General features: G+C 34.9%; 1 protein-coding gene across 2 annotated transcripts; it reads right to left on the reverse strand.

Moving 5' to 3' along the window:
• Nucleotides 1-11,852: 11,852 nt before the first annotated feature.
• Nucleotides 11,853-14,017, reverse strand: LOC138331929 (uncharacterized). Of its 2 annotated transcripts, none has more exons than XM_069279794.1 (2): nt 13,936-14,017; nt 11,853-13,111 (listed from the first exon to the last, which is right to left on the reverse strand). In XM_069279794.1, exon 2 carries the CDS (start codon nt 12,987-12,989, stop codon nt 11,949-11,951), a length of 1,041 nt encoding a protein of 346 aa, XP_069135895.1. In that variant the 5' UTR covers nt 12,990-13,111; nt 13,936-14,017; the 3' UTR covers nt 11,853-11,948. The 2 variants fall into 2 exon arrangements, with proteins under 2 accessions (XP_069135895.1, XP_069135896.1); XM_069279795.1 differs by having other exon boundaries at nt 13,930-14,005.
• Nucleotides 14,018-14,045: the final 28 nt, after the last annotated feature.

Consider the following 14,045-nt stretch of genomic DNA (forward strand, 5'->3'; position numbering starts at 1 on the left):
AAAAAAAAGTTTGATAAAGAAACAAACTAAAATTATTCAAAGGAAGATAACCACGTACTGAATGTCATAACTAAGTTAGCTAGTACTGTTGAGTGTCAATCAGCATACTCTACAAATATATAGTACTGTATGGGACAAAGACGTGATTCCAACCGTGTTGACAAAAAAAAGTCAAATTTTCGAGGCGATCTGCCCCTTTATCAAGACATACAAAACGAACACGATTACATAATAGGACACGAACATTAATGCGGGACAAAGTAGAAAAATATATAACTACATATGTAATTATATATAATAAATAAATGTTGAATATCCCTGTGATGGAATTCAAATAGAAAAAAAAAACCAAAACAAATCAACGATCGATCTCCAACGCCTTCCCAGCTGCATATACAAGTGAATAGTACTAGATCTATACGTATACATGTACACGTCGTACTCTGGTTGCATTTGGTCCATAATCATATATATAAATATAAACTGTAACGAATTCTCATATGCCTGTGGAAAGAAAGCGTTATTTGTATGATTGTGTCTAATACTTATATACATGTACATCATGATATACATGTATGTATCGGTTTACGTGTGTGGGTGTGAGTGTCTAGTTCTGCAGTCTGTTTTTTATGAGTAATTGTGTGTTGATTATGACTTGTTTGTGTATGATTTTGAAGAAAATTGTTAGTCGATCTAGAATCTAGATTGAATTCTACCAGGTTAGATATAACATTTTTTATAGCAAGCCAAGTTACTTTTTTATTCTTTTTATTCCGATATCGGAGATTCTGATATCGTTATCTGAAATTCTTATTCCTATATCGGAAAAAAAGAATTTCCGATATCGGAAATAAGATTTTCTCATATAGGAAATTCTAAATACAAAAGTATGTTAAGTCATAATTACTGGAGGTACAATGTACATGTATTTATGTATTGGAAAGTCGATTCTATAATCAACAAGCCCTTTTTTATGAAAACAACATTTTTTTTTTTGCAGAATATTATGTTGCTGTAATAAACCATTTTGATCTTTGCTACAGCTACATAATACATAGTTGGGGTGATTTTCGAAGAAAACTAAATGAAACTCTCTTGACCCTGCGTTACATGGACGTCTTGCGCTCGCATTTTTAGGTGCCAATGTTCGATTGAAACATTTCCATATTGGTTCGCAATAGTACTACCATAATCCACAATTTTGTTATATTTAGTACTACCATAATCCACAATTTTGTTATATTTTTGTTGTGACCAACTATCATCAAATGCATATACATGTATGGTGAGCTATTCAAATCGTCTTTCGTTCATGGTCCATTCCTCTGTCCGTCCGTAAACAATTCTTGTTACAGAAAGTGATATTGGGATCTGTCACGAAATCCATGAGTACGTGTAGGTTTTCATAGATAAAGTTGTGCATTTTGGAACCGGTCAGTTAACAGAATGACCATCAGGCAGCCATCTTGGATGTTGAAAGTTGAAGTTAAGATCTGCAAATGCTATTTCTCAGAAAGTACTCGAGGGATTTATCTCAAATTTAATATGTTCCTTTTGATCTTAGTTAGGCATATTGCATATTGGGAATAGCAGGTCAACAACATGGCTGACAGACAGCGATCTTAGATTTTGATAATTGCATCATACAGATTTAAAAGTTTGCATCTTTCTCAATATCATGCATACGTTTTTCTAGAGCTCTGATTGTGCATATTGAATTTTGGGACTGATTGGTCAAGAAATTCATCAAATGGCCAATAGCTATAGGAAGCCATCTTTTTGATGTTGGTTACAACTATTTCTCATAAAGTATTGAAGGGACCCTTCTCAAATTTCAATTTAAAAGGTCCCCCTAGGGCCTTATAATTATGTATGGTATATTTTGGAACCGATCTTTCTCAAATTTCATGCATGAATTTTAGACACCCACTGGGAACAAATCCAAACACATAATGGCTGACAGTGGCCATATTGACGCTTGAAGTGTGTTGCTGCTATGCAGACTTTATATCTAATTTGGTTTCCTTATGGATACCCAATTCAAAGATACATGTAGAGGGCAAACAAAGAAAATATCCTTAGATTAATATAATTATGCTGTAAATTGGGCGCCAATGCCCCTTGGGATCTCTTGTTATAAAATTTGGTTGCTTTCCGACATGACATCTCTACATAATTATACTTTCCAGATTCAATAAACGGAATAAAGACATCTTCATGATCTTACATTGTACATGTACCATGTATATATCTTAGTTTTAATCCAGAGAGTCATCGCTTAATCTTACACAGGGACTTGAAACGAATTTCTTAAAGGCCCACTACCTTTCCGGAGCAAAATTTAATGGTTCCTTAAAAACGTTAATAACAAAAGAAAATACCTTTCCGAAACGGTTTTTTATTTTTAAAATGGGAATGTAAAACGAGATCGATAATTTTGTAGAGTCGCAAAAGTTATTGACTTACCGTTAATACTACATATATCATCACCTTCTGAACAATTTAATCAAAATTAATAAAATGTTAATTTTTATAACGCGGGTCGTCTTATGTTTCCCGCCGTCGTCCTAAATACCGCGCGGTAGTTGACTATCTCTGCGCCAGACGGCAAAACAGTGAAATGACTCTCCACTGTTTTCATATATTACGCGGTAAATCTTGCATATGTTTGGTGTTGCAACCTCTTCTTAGGCCATCGGTATATATTTTATATTGTTATTAATGTTTTTAAGAAATCATTAAATTTTGCTCCGGAAAGGTAGTGGGCCTTTAATAACAAAAGAAAATATATATCAATGTCTTAAGATGAGGTTACAACACCAAAAATATGCTAGATTTCCTGTCTAATATACAATAACAGTGGAGATTCATTTCGCTTTTTTGCCGTCTGGCGCAGTGATAGTCAACTACCGCGCGGCATTTAGGACGACAGCGGGAAACATAAAACGACCCGCGTTATGAAAATTAACATTTTATTTATTCTTATTAAACAGTTCTGAATTGATGATAAGTGTGCTAGTAAACGTATAGTTAATAACTTCTGCGACTCTACAAAAATATTGATATCGTTTTACATTCCTATTTTAAAAAATAAAAGCCGTTTCGGAAAGGTAGTGGCTCTTTAACCAACAGTAAACATATATATATGGGACAAGGAAGTAATTCCAACCGTGTGGACAAAACAAAATTGTCAAATTTTCGTGACGATCTGCCCCTTTATCAAGACATACAAAACGAACACGATTACATAATAGGCTACGAACAGTTATGCGGGACAAAGTAGACAAATATTTAACTATACAGCACAATGGAGCGCGATTTACCCTTCGGCAGGTGGCAGCCGAATGCCGCATCGACAAAAATGTATCCATACTGTTCGGCAGAACGCTAAAATATGAGTGATAACTGGAAAGCGTGCCAAGTGTGACGTCATATATGTGTGGCAAAATTTATTTATGGTGCTCATTGGTATAGGATGCAAATTTATCCGCCTATCTTCTCGGTGTGTTGGCAAAAAAGCAAAGTCCCAAATTTAGTCGCCTTTTGCTGGGCAGCATATGTATGTAAAGGATAAAAAATGCGTAAAACAGAACGGGAAAATGCTGGAAGTAGGGATAATTAAATGAAAAGCAAGTGATCAATTGATGTCAATTAGTATATTTAACGTCCGTTAATGCCTTTGGGATAACGGGTCTGTAGATAGGTAATCCAGAATCTCTCTCTCGATCGACGCTTGGCTTGTGTCCAGTAGGAACAGTGCTCAATTGCAATCACTTGCATATCTTTCCAACTATGGATGGGTAGGTTGAAATGTCAGGCAACTGGATAGTCAGATTTTTCTGATAGACCAGCGGTGATTGTTGATTCTGACGTTGAGTGGACCACGGGTTTCCCCAACGTATTGCATTGTGCATTTCCTACACGAGAGAAGGTAGATGACATTGCTGGATTTGCACGTCAGGTTCTGTCGGATGTTGTATGCTCTGTTGTTGATAGCACATTCAAATGTGTCTGTGGATGCTGTGTATGGACACATCATGCACCGTTTATTGTTGCATGTCTGGAATGAGCCCATTTGTGCAGCAGGAGCAAGAGGAGGCAGTTTGCTGCTCACTACAAGGTCATTTACATTTTTTGGTCTGCGGTAGGCTAGTAGCGGTGGCTCTGGGAAAATACGCCTAAGTTTTGTTGATGACTCAATGATTTTTCAGTGGTTCCTAAGGATAAAAGGAGACGTGGTAAGTTAGGATAGAATGTTACCACACAGGGAACACGTTGAGTGGCAGTTCTGGTTTGGTATATGAGGAGATTGGCTCTATCTAGGGCGCGGACCTTTGTCGATTTCTTGGTCGATCAGATGCGATTTGTATCCTCTAGAGAGAAGGTGGCATTTCATCTCTTCACACCGGCGTTCGAAGGTGATATTGTCGGACACTATTCGACGGATTCGTAAAGCTTGTGAATAGGGATGCTTCTGGTGGTATGCGAGGGATGACAACTGGTGGGACGGAGGTATAGATGGGAATCAGTAGGTTTGGAATACAAGTCAGTACTACTGGCCCCTTCAACTAAGGTGGATCTAATTTTTAAAAATATATTGGTATATGATGAGATATCGGCAGTGAATTTGATGGTATTGTGGAGTGTGTTGGCATGTCCAATAAATTCATCGAGAGACTGTCGGTTGGTGGTCCAATATCGTCAATGAATCTGAGCCAGCTGAAAGGTTTGATTGAGGCTGATGTTAAGATTGCAGATTCAAGGTGTCCCGTGAATACATTGGCATACGAAGGAGTCATCTTGGTGCCCATAGCTGTAGCACTGATTTGCAAGTAGTTGTCGTCATCAAACTTGAAGTTGTTAAGGGGTGAGCAAGTTTAAGGAGATCTACTAAATTCTGGGTCGACGGATGGTTAGACACACGTCTGTTCCATGCCGCACGACAGGCAGCAATGCCGTCCGCGTGCGGGATGTTGGTGTAGAGAGAGACAACATCCATCGTAACTAATAGAGTGCCATCTGGTAGGTCATGGTAAGGCGTTTTATTCAAGTAATCTGTAGTATCTTTTAGAGAAGATGGTAGATTTTCAACAATGGAGCGTAAATTGAAATCAATAAACTTAGATACCTTTACGGTAGGATGGCCTATAGAGTTGATGATTGGCCTGCCCGGGTTGCCAGGTTGGTGGATTTTGGGGAGGAGATAGAATTTGCCTACTTGAGCGTTCTCTGGTCGTAAAAAGCTCGCTGTGTCTTCGTCAATATCTCCCCGGTCTAGGATCCTATCTAAGGTGTCATTGACCAGTTTGGTGTGTTCCTCTGTGGAATCTCTATCCTGTTTCTGGTAGAACTGCGCGTTAGAGAGCTGACGGTTTGATTCTGTAATGTAGTCTCTCCTGTTCATTATTACAACTGCCGCGACTTTATCTGCTGGTTTTATGACAATTTCAGCATTTTGTTGGAGTGAATGAAATGCTCGGCGTTCTGATGTAGATAGGTAGTCTTTACTGATCTGGGCACGATTATTGTGAGCAGCAACTAAAATTTGTACACTGTTGGTTAAAATTTCGTGCCAGGTCCCTGTAAAATCTTACAACTTGTAATTGCGCGTCCTTTTTAAGCTGGTTATTGTTCATTTACTTTTGTTTTCTTTTGCTTCTGGAAATGTTTTTATTTTAGTTCTGGGAGGCACCCGGAAACTCAAATGTGAAAGCATTAAAACAGTAACCCGTAAAAGAGTAATGATTTAATAATAGCCTATTTTTAAGATACTCTGAATACAATCTGAAGGTCACAGCTGATGCTAGTTATGTAAAGAGATACATGTACCTGTACAAAAGTAAGTAGTGGTGTAATATAGGCGGAAATTGTAGTGTTAATTAGATGTGTGTGTGTCCAGATGTGCTTGCTAGTTTGGATGATAATAAGCTACTATATTTATATATATATATACATGTATATACCATCTGTCAGACATAGAAAGAGAAGAAAAGGATGGTGAGATCATCTTGAGAAATTGTGTAGTACTCTATCCATTCCCATCCCCGATAATCCAGGGGTTACTATTCCTCACATTAAATACACTCTTAGACTAACTCACAGGGACCTGGGAAATTTTTAACCAACAGTATACATATATATATTATAGTATCATATATGTAAACTGTTGGTTAAAATTTTTCGTGCCAGGTCCCTGTGGACTAACTCATAGTAAAACTGGAGGAAGCTCACGAGAAAACATCTGATCAGTCACAGGTCTGTAGATTTCCTTTGAAGACTAGAGAGAGAGCACAACCAACTTCAAAGCCAGACAATCAACCACAGTGTACAGTTTTACGTTTCTTTTGATGTACATCAAACAAAGGGCTAGATTACTACACGATAATGAAGTTATTAAAAAAAGTTCAAGGTCATTCATTTGAACAAATTTAATAGCCTGTCACTCCAGCATAATAATGGCCAATAGGTCTCCTAGGCTTCTTAGCTTCAGAGATAAAGTAACTTAGTGAACAATAGGCTTAGAGGGCCTGTATTATTCACCTGGTTTTGTAACAGCCCATGCTGAGCTATATGACTAGAAGTGAATTAAAGATTAGCTCTATTGGGCTCCACGCTTCCTGCCCCAGTGGTTCAAAGCCAAGATTTATACAAACTCTAGACCTGTTCCCCTTTCCCGAAGGTTGTTTCTGGTTAAAGGAGGGGTGTTACTTTGGACTGTTTTACGACCACTCAGTGAAAAGATCAATATTTTGCACAAAGATACCTTAGAGTCACCTACATAATATATGCTATTCAACATCCTTTTCTGAGCTCATATTCTCCTAGGTCAAAGGATTAAAAATAATGTTTTCAGTGAATGGTCATCAAGGCCACAACAACTGAATCTTTAACATGTTCTGTTTCCAAATGATTTAATCAAAGGACTATAACATCTTTCTGATATCCAGTCATACATTATTTTATTACTGATTAAGATACAATTAAAGGTTGTTATTTCAGTATATTACAGGGAAACTTGAGGTTTATGTCTACTTATTGTGGTATTTGATAACACAATAAATATATTCCATGATTGTGTAAAATAGATCTCCACAATTCATACAAAGAATACACACACATGTATATCTTATCATATCAAGTCTTTATTATGCTTGCTTCAATACTTTTAACAAGTGATTATCATTTACATCAATCAAGTGAATCTACAAAACAATGGTATCATACACAAAGGTTGTTTCATAAAGGGACAGGTATATACATATTGTTCAATGAGCAACATAAAAAATAACCCATTTTTCCTTTTGCTGACAGACACAAACAGGTTTAGCATTATTTACCTAGTTATAACAATATCAGTAAGAATCCAGGACAGATTTCCAACCTGTGATTATAAATGACTTTACGGCTAATTGGAATGCATAATACATCAATGTGTCATGTGTATAAGCATCCTCGATACTCTAGGGGTTCCGATCACTTACGATCTATACAGCTCTGGACAATCTCATAGTAAAACTGGAGGCAACAGAACAGAACAGGTAATTTACTCCTTTGATACACATTAAAAGATCCATATAATGTACACTGTGGTTGACTGTGTGGCTTTGAAGTTGGACTTTGCTCTTTCTGTACTCTTTAAAGGACATTTTTGCTGGCCTGTGAATGGTTCAGATTTTTCCTCTGAGCTGCCTTCAGTTTTACTACTATGAGATATAGTCCAGGGTTGTAGAGATTGTAAGTGATCAAACCCCTGGAGTACCGAGGATGGTGTATAGGGAGCTAGTCTTTTTTCTCATATATATTTTTATTCAATCATATGAAATATTCGTAGCTCGTCTTCATTTGACAAAATCATGTTCTTTAGTAACTACCACATAAAGTGTGAAACAAAGTAACTGTCAACCAAAATTTCTTGACGTAACTTAATTTTGTATTTTTGTGCCCTGTGGCATCTTGAGTGATTTAGTTTTATGATTACCAATAGCTCCATTGTACATTGTAATTTATTTTCGCAAATTCTAATCGCCCATGAAATATGTGAAAATGTGTTGGTTTACAACGACTACATGTAGATACATATTTGTTATTATCTAATATCTCAATAATTTATCTCTATAATGTTTAATCGGTACAGTATAATTGTAAAGATATCCCTGTGATTTTGATTTAGTTTGATAATACTTTATGTAAATAGGATATTTACTTTTGATACATGTATAAAATTTAATATAAATAAATGGTAGTCGGTGGGTATTTAACAAAATACTGTGTCTATCTTTTTTGTTAAAATTGGAAGAATAATTTAGACTAGTAAATTCATAATTTAACTTTAAAATTGGTATACATATGTGCACCAACACATTTCAGACAAGGGCAAGAACATGACATATTAGTTTTTAAAAAAGGACCACGTATACATGTATAGCATTATCCTGGCTACCACAGCCTAAATCATTGAAATTCTGAAATTACATTATGTAGATTATCCCCCCTAGTTTAAAACTTAAAACAGACAAAAATTATCACACCAAATTTTAGTTTTTTTTTAATGTTCTACATTTTAGAGACTGGTGGTCAATCTGCATCAGATTATAACTTTACATTATTATTTATACAAGTTCTTAGATGTGACTATCGGATTTTAAAACACCTTAATACAACATATATACATGTATATATATATACACACAATTACACGTACATACTTATGGCAAAAGGAATTCGGACATAAAATGTACAAGTGTATCACAAAACTTTCAAAAGTATGAATCATTTACATAGTATCTTAGGCTTATGTGTATGTTGATTTGGCATTAAAACCAGAAATTTTGATCATCACATGGAGATTACAATAAACAAAGTTACTACATTACATCGACTCATATTCCCACATCTCTGCAAATAGTTTTAAAAGAATATCTATTTTTTGTACTCAGTTGGGCTGTTAATAAAAAAGTAACAGAAAAAATTCTAAAAACTGGTGAAAGTAATTTTCAGAATGATAGAATTTGACTATAATAATTTCAATTGTTTAAAAAAGTAAACAATTGGAATGACACTGAAATTCAATAAAATATTCAGGTACATTGTACTTCCAAAATAAAGTATCATTTAAATTTGTGTAAATGTATAGTCGTATATAGTACACAAAACCTCTTAGCTAGGTTAAATATCTTACATGTATAAAATATTCAAAGTTTCCTTCAATAAGATCATAAAAGGAAATTGTAGCAAAAATGCAACTTAAAATAATTAAGACAAGTACAAGACAAGTATAGATACATTTTATACATCATTTTTCCTATTCTATAAAATGATACAATTGTACACAACGTTCATGTACTTAAAAACAATAAATGATAACAAACAGTTACAATATCCAACCAGGCAGTATTTTACTTTAAAGATCTAGAAGACAATTAAAAAAATTATAATAATGATAAAAAGATAAAATGGCAAGAAACAGTTGAAGAATACTGAACAATAACAAATTAAAGAAGACCTTGCAACTTTAAATTCATCATCTGAAACTTATAATTTTATAATGAAAACAATTTTGATACAGACAATACTTCTGATTTTATGTAAAATTGATATAATATACATGTAATAACATATGAAATTAATGCTTTTCAGACTCGGTGGTTCTCATAGTTCTAACTGGTAATTCTACAGAGAAAAAGTTGTGACAACAAAAATGTATACAATATAATGGCACGGCAGAACACAGACTTAATTGGCAAATTTTATATATGAATTACATTTGTAACATGTATTCAACCCAATAGGCACTCCAATATTGTAGCTCAAAAGACTTTTTGACAGAAAATGGTGTCGTCTTTAGAGCTACAATTGGTGCCTATTACTGCTAATGGAGCAAAGTAATGATTATGCAAACCATTATAAAACGTTTGTTTGCATTTTTATCGTACTTGTTTGATATCGCTTACCTTCTAGGCAATAAAACTGAACCACATAAAATATCAAATTCTCATCGAGGCATTATTTTTTTACATAATACATATGAAGGTCTTTCTGAAGAGAATTTATACGGCAAGTCCACAAATTGTGAATTTGACGTCTTGTGAGCGGTACGGTAGATATTAAGAATGGTAGTTATGTTTGTTTTGGACAAAAACCATTTGTAAATGCATGTATATGCATAAAATAATTGGAAACCTACAGAAAGTAAAGAAAACGATGCCCGAGTGATTTTCGGAGGCAGTGCTCCACTACGACACATAGGGACCAATTCGTACCCGGCCGAAAGGTATAGTAGGCCGGGTACGTATATTCGTTCTAGTATTCAACCCAATAGGCACTCCATCCCTAGTGCTCTTCTCCTTCAATTTCTCACTGAAATTATAAATCTGAAGTTTCTTATATTTGATTCCTTTTCGCAAATTGATTTATGACTTATATTAATTACTTTGTGCAACAATTTTATTTTAGTCCAAATTTGATTCTATCAATTATAAGTAAGGCAATTATTGGGTCAAATATGGTAATACAATTTCAATAAAAATAATTTAATTGTAATGCTGAATAAGAGTGAACTTATTTTTATCAAATCAACTAAAATGTCTTTTAAAAGATAGAATAAAATCAAAAAAATAATATAATTACATATACAATTTTAAATGGCCTTGAGTCCTCTTATAACTAGAGATTCAAATTAATATGACAATATTGTTTCATATAACAGTTAATGATTACTATTATGTATTTAATCTGACTAGTGATAGACTGAATGCTATGGCATATATAAATTAGATAAAGTTTTTAAATTGTCAAGAAATAATATGCCAGTTACGAGATACCAAAACAACAATGATTAAGTATGACTTAGCTGTGATTAGTCTCACCTTTCGGTGATTGTGACGTGATTTTTTATGACATCACAATCACCAAAATTAAGGGACTTATCGACGGTAAATTGTATTTTACTGACAGAAACAAGTTATATCATTTTGGTATCCCAAAACCCCTGTATTCCTAGTCAATGCTGAAAACTTTGATCTATCAAAAAGATTTTTTTTACCTACGGACTCGTGCTAGTTTTATAAACTATCTGTACTAGTACTACAATAACATATACATAACTATAGATGTTGTAAGTAATCAGTTAAAAAGGTCTTGTGCACATCATCAATGTCAAATTCCTGTAATAATATTTTAGTTTCCTGGAAATAAATCTCTGAAACTTTATCTTTATAAGGGAAACATATAAATCATTATCTCATGCATATACGGTAAATGGACTTTGAAAACGGATTAAAATTATAATAATCTTCAGAATATTTTCACATCTCTACTTTTGACCTCAATTTAACAAATATGTTAGATCTTATATCTTCCACTATGCAAAGCACTGGGACTCGTTTAATTTACGTACCATGTGATACCTTAAAAGTTTGTGCAGGACTATTGTTTCTATTGGTGATGGAATGACATCAAAAGATGATATCCAGCGTTAACGCCATTTCAGATGAAAAAGATTTCAAAGATATACATTCTGTCACCACTGGAGATACTAGTCCTGCACATGTATATACGTTATGGGGTATCATGTTTTAAGTGTAAATATAATATACCTAAGGCCAAAAAATATTATATGCATGTTTCAGGTTACATAACTGAAAAATATAGGGTAGGTCGGTCGGAAATTTATTTTATTTCATTTTTTTATTTTATTTTTTTAGGAGAGGTGGGGGAGGGGTTGAGTTGCTTTATTACAACATTACAAAGTAGGCTGGCTAGAAGTCTTTTATTTCTCATTACCATAATTGAACTTTATCTGGATAAACTTAAAGCCAGCGTAAAAATCTAAATTGAAAACTTCACACACTACATTTTTGATTTGAAAAAGTGTGATAAAATAGGTAGGGTCGGAGGTAAAAACTAGGGTAGGTAGGGGTACCTGAAACATACATATTTTGTTTTTTTGCCTAATACTTCACAATCTTTTTAACTGCATCCATATCACATGAGATGTTGTCCTCCTTAACAAACCAATGGTGCCATTGTTTTGCTCGATCAATCTTAGCCTTGTTTCCGAGTGCCCAATTATTGTTTATGATATCTGGATCTAGCTTGTTTCGTTTTGTTTCCGGATAAGAATACCATTTTCCATCAGCATAAACTTGCAGAGTTAACATTTTGTACCTTAGCCCTTTATACTTAGACATAATCAAGGCTGACAAGAACTGCTGATCATTTTCACCTTCAGAAATAGCCTTGTTTGGTGGTAATTTCTTCAAACGGGAATCAAGGTTATGGAGTTTGTCTGTAAGGGCATGCCAAGTATTCTTCATTGCCATTGTGGGACGCATGAACAGGAATCCGCCAGCAATAATACCAGGCCTATCAGATACTGGTGTGACCAAAACATCAAATTGTTTAGAAGTCTTTTTCAAAGTTGGAATGGGATTTCGAATCCAAAGACAGTCCACCTCAAACAGGAATATTTCAACATCAGCATTTAATATCGCTAGGAGTGCCTCCGTCCTTCTCACCATGAGTCTAACATAGCCTGCATGGCTGTATACTTGATCTCCGCTTAATGATAGACTAGGGAGAGTGATTGCGCTAACCTCAGGCCAGTCCTTGTGAAGTTTATCCCGTGAGACAGTATCAGTAGTAATGAATAACACTTGCCTGTGAATATCCATGTTTTTTGTATTACACAGCCAACTATAGGTGAAGCTCATGTAAGCATCATTGATGAGTGTAACTAGAACTGTATTGTTTGTGTTTGCTTGGATCTTTTTTGCAGCTTCCACCACTGATGGAAATCCTGAACCTTGTTCACTCACGGCTGCAGAATTTGATTCTATGATAATGTTTGTATTCCCTTGATGAGAAGCACGCTTGCTTTCCTTTTCATTTGTGATGAGGGACTTGTTTGCTTTGAAGTAGAACATAAGTGGACATACCACTGCTAGAGTGAAACACAGAGGAATCAACACAAGTTTTTTCATCATTTTCATCTTACATAGAATATTTCCAAAGAACAAACTTAATATCCTGATGGTATTTTGAAATAGGAATTGAAAACTAGATAATATTCAGCAAGATGGTGTTTCGTCTCATAAGTGTCTTCATTGTTAACCTGCAAAATATACAAAATGCAGATGATTAGATAGACATTTACATACAAAATGTAAACAAAATATTATCTAATGTACTCTATTGATGATGCATTGAACAGATTCCTACGTGTGATTTGCCTACAATGTACATAGCTGCGATTACAGGGCCTCGTTACTAATGATGATATATATAAGATAGGTCGTCTATTTATCTTATATATATCATCATTAGTAACGAGGCCCTGTGCTGCGATGACGTTGCTCTGAACGCTTTGAGGCATTCAACTTACAATAATTACTTGGATCAAGGATTTATAAGTGAGAAGGATTCGTGTCTGTCTCTTTACATAACTAAACACCACGCGAGACGCCTATGAACCGGGAATAAAAACCGTTTTTCTCAACAAATACTTGTCTTATCGAGTCAAACGAAACACCATTGTAAAGTTTGTTAAATTTCACGACGTTTATTACTTGCTTTAAAGACGGAATATTTAGGGGATATGTCTTAAATTTTCGTTAAAAAAATAGACAGCTCATGAAATGACAGCACAGCTTCAGAAAGTAAGACGGTAACCCTCGCACCCGCAAGCTACATCAAAGGCTGCGCCGGCGGATATCAAAGGAAAATCAGTCGTCGCCCAACGCCACGGTCAGTGCACATACACAAAAGCGCCTGCTTTGGACTTCCCCAAAACCCAGTGTGACTTATCCTTCTCATATACGTCCTTGCTTGGATATTATTAAAATTTAATGTTTAGCACATTAAGAAAATAACAAAACAATTATGTACACGATCATCGGCTACAATAAACGTCAGTAAGTTGTCCACACTTACACGTACATTACAAGTGATCCTTGCCTTCGATTCGGCTTCTTCCTACGAAAACGAAACCGGAAATCATAATGTCAAGTGCTTTCGTTCGGTACCTCTCTAGACTTATCGTATCGTAC

This window comes from Argopecten irradians, chromosome 9, assembly GCF_041381155.1.
Source record: "Argopecten irradians isolate NY chromosome 9, Ai_NY, whole genome shotgun sequence".
Taxonomy (NCBI): Eukaryota; Metazoa; Mollusca; class Bivalvia; order Pectinida; family Pectinidae; genus Argopecten; species Argopecten irradians.

Bases quoted from the DNA above. Each gene is read 5' to 3' on its own strand.
- LOC138331929 (XM_069279794.1), bottom strand. From the start codon at position 12,989: ATGAAAATGATGAAAAAACTTGTGTTGATTCCTCTGTGTTTCACTCTA.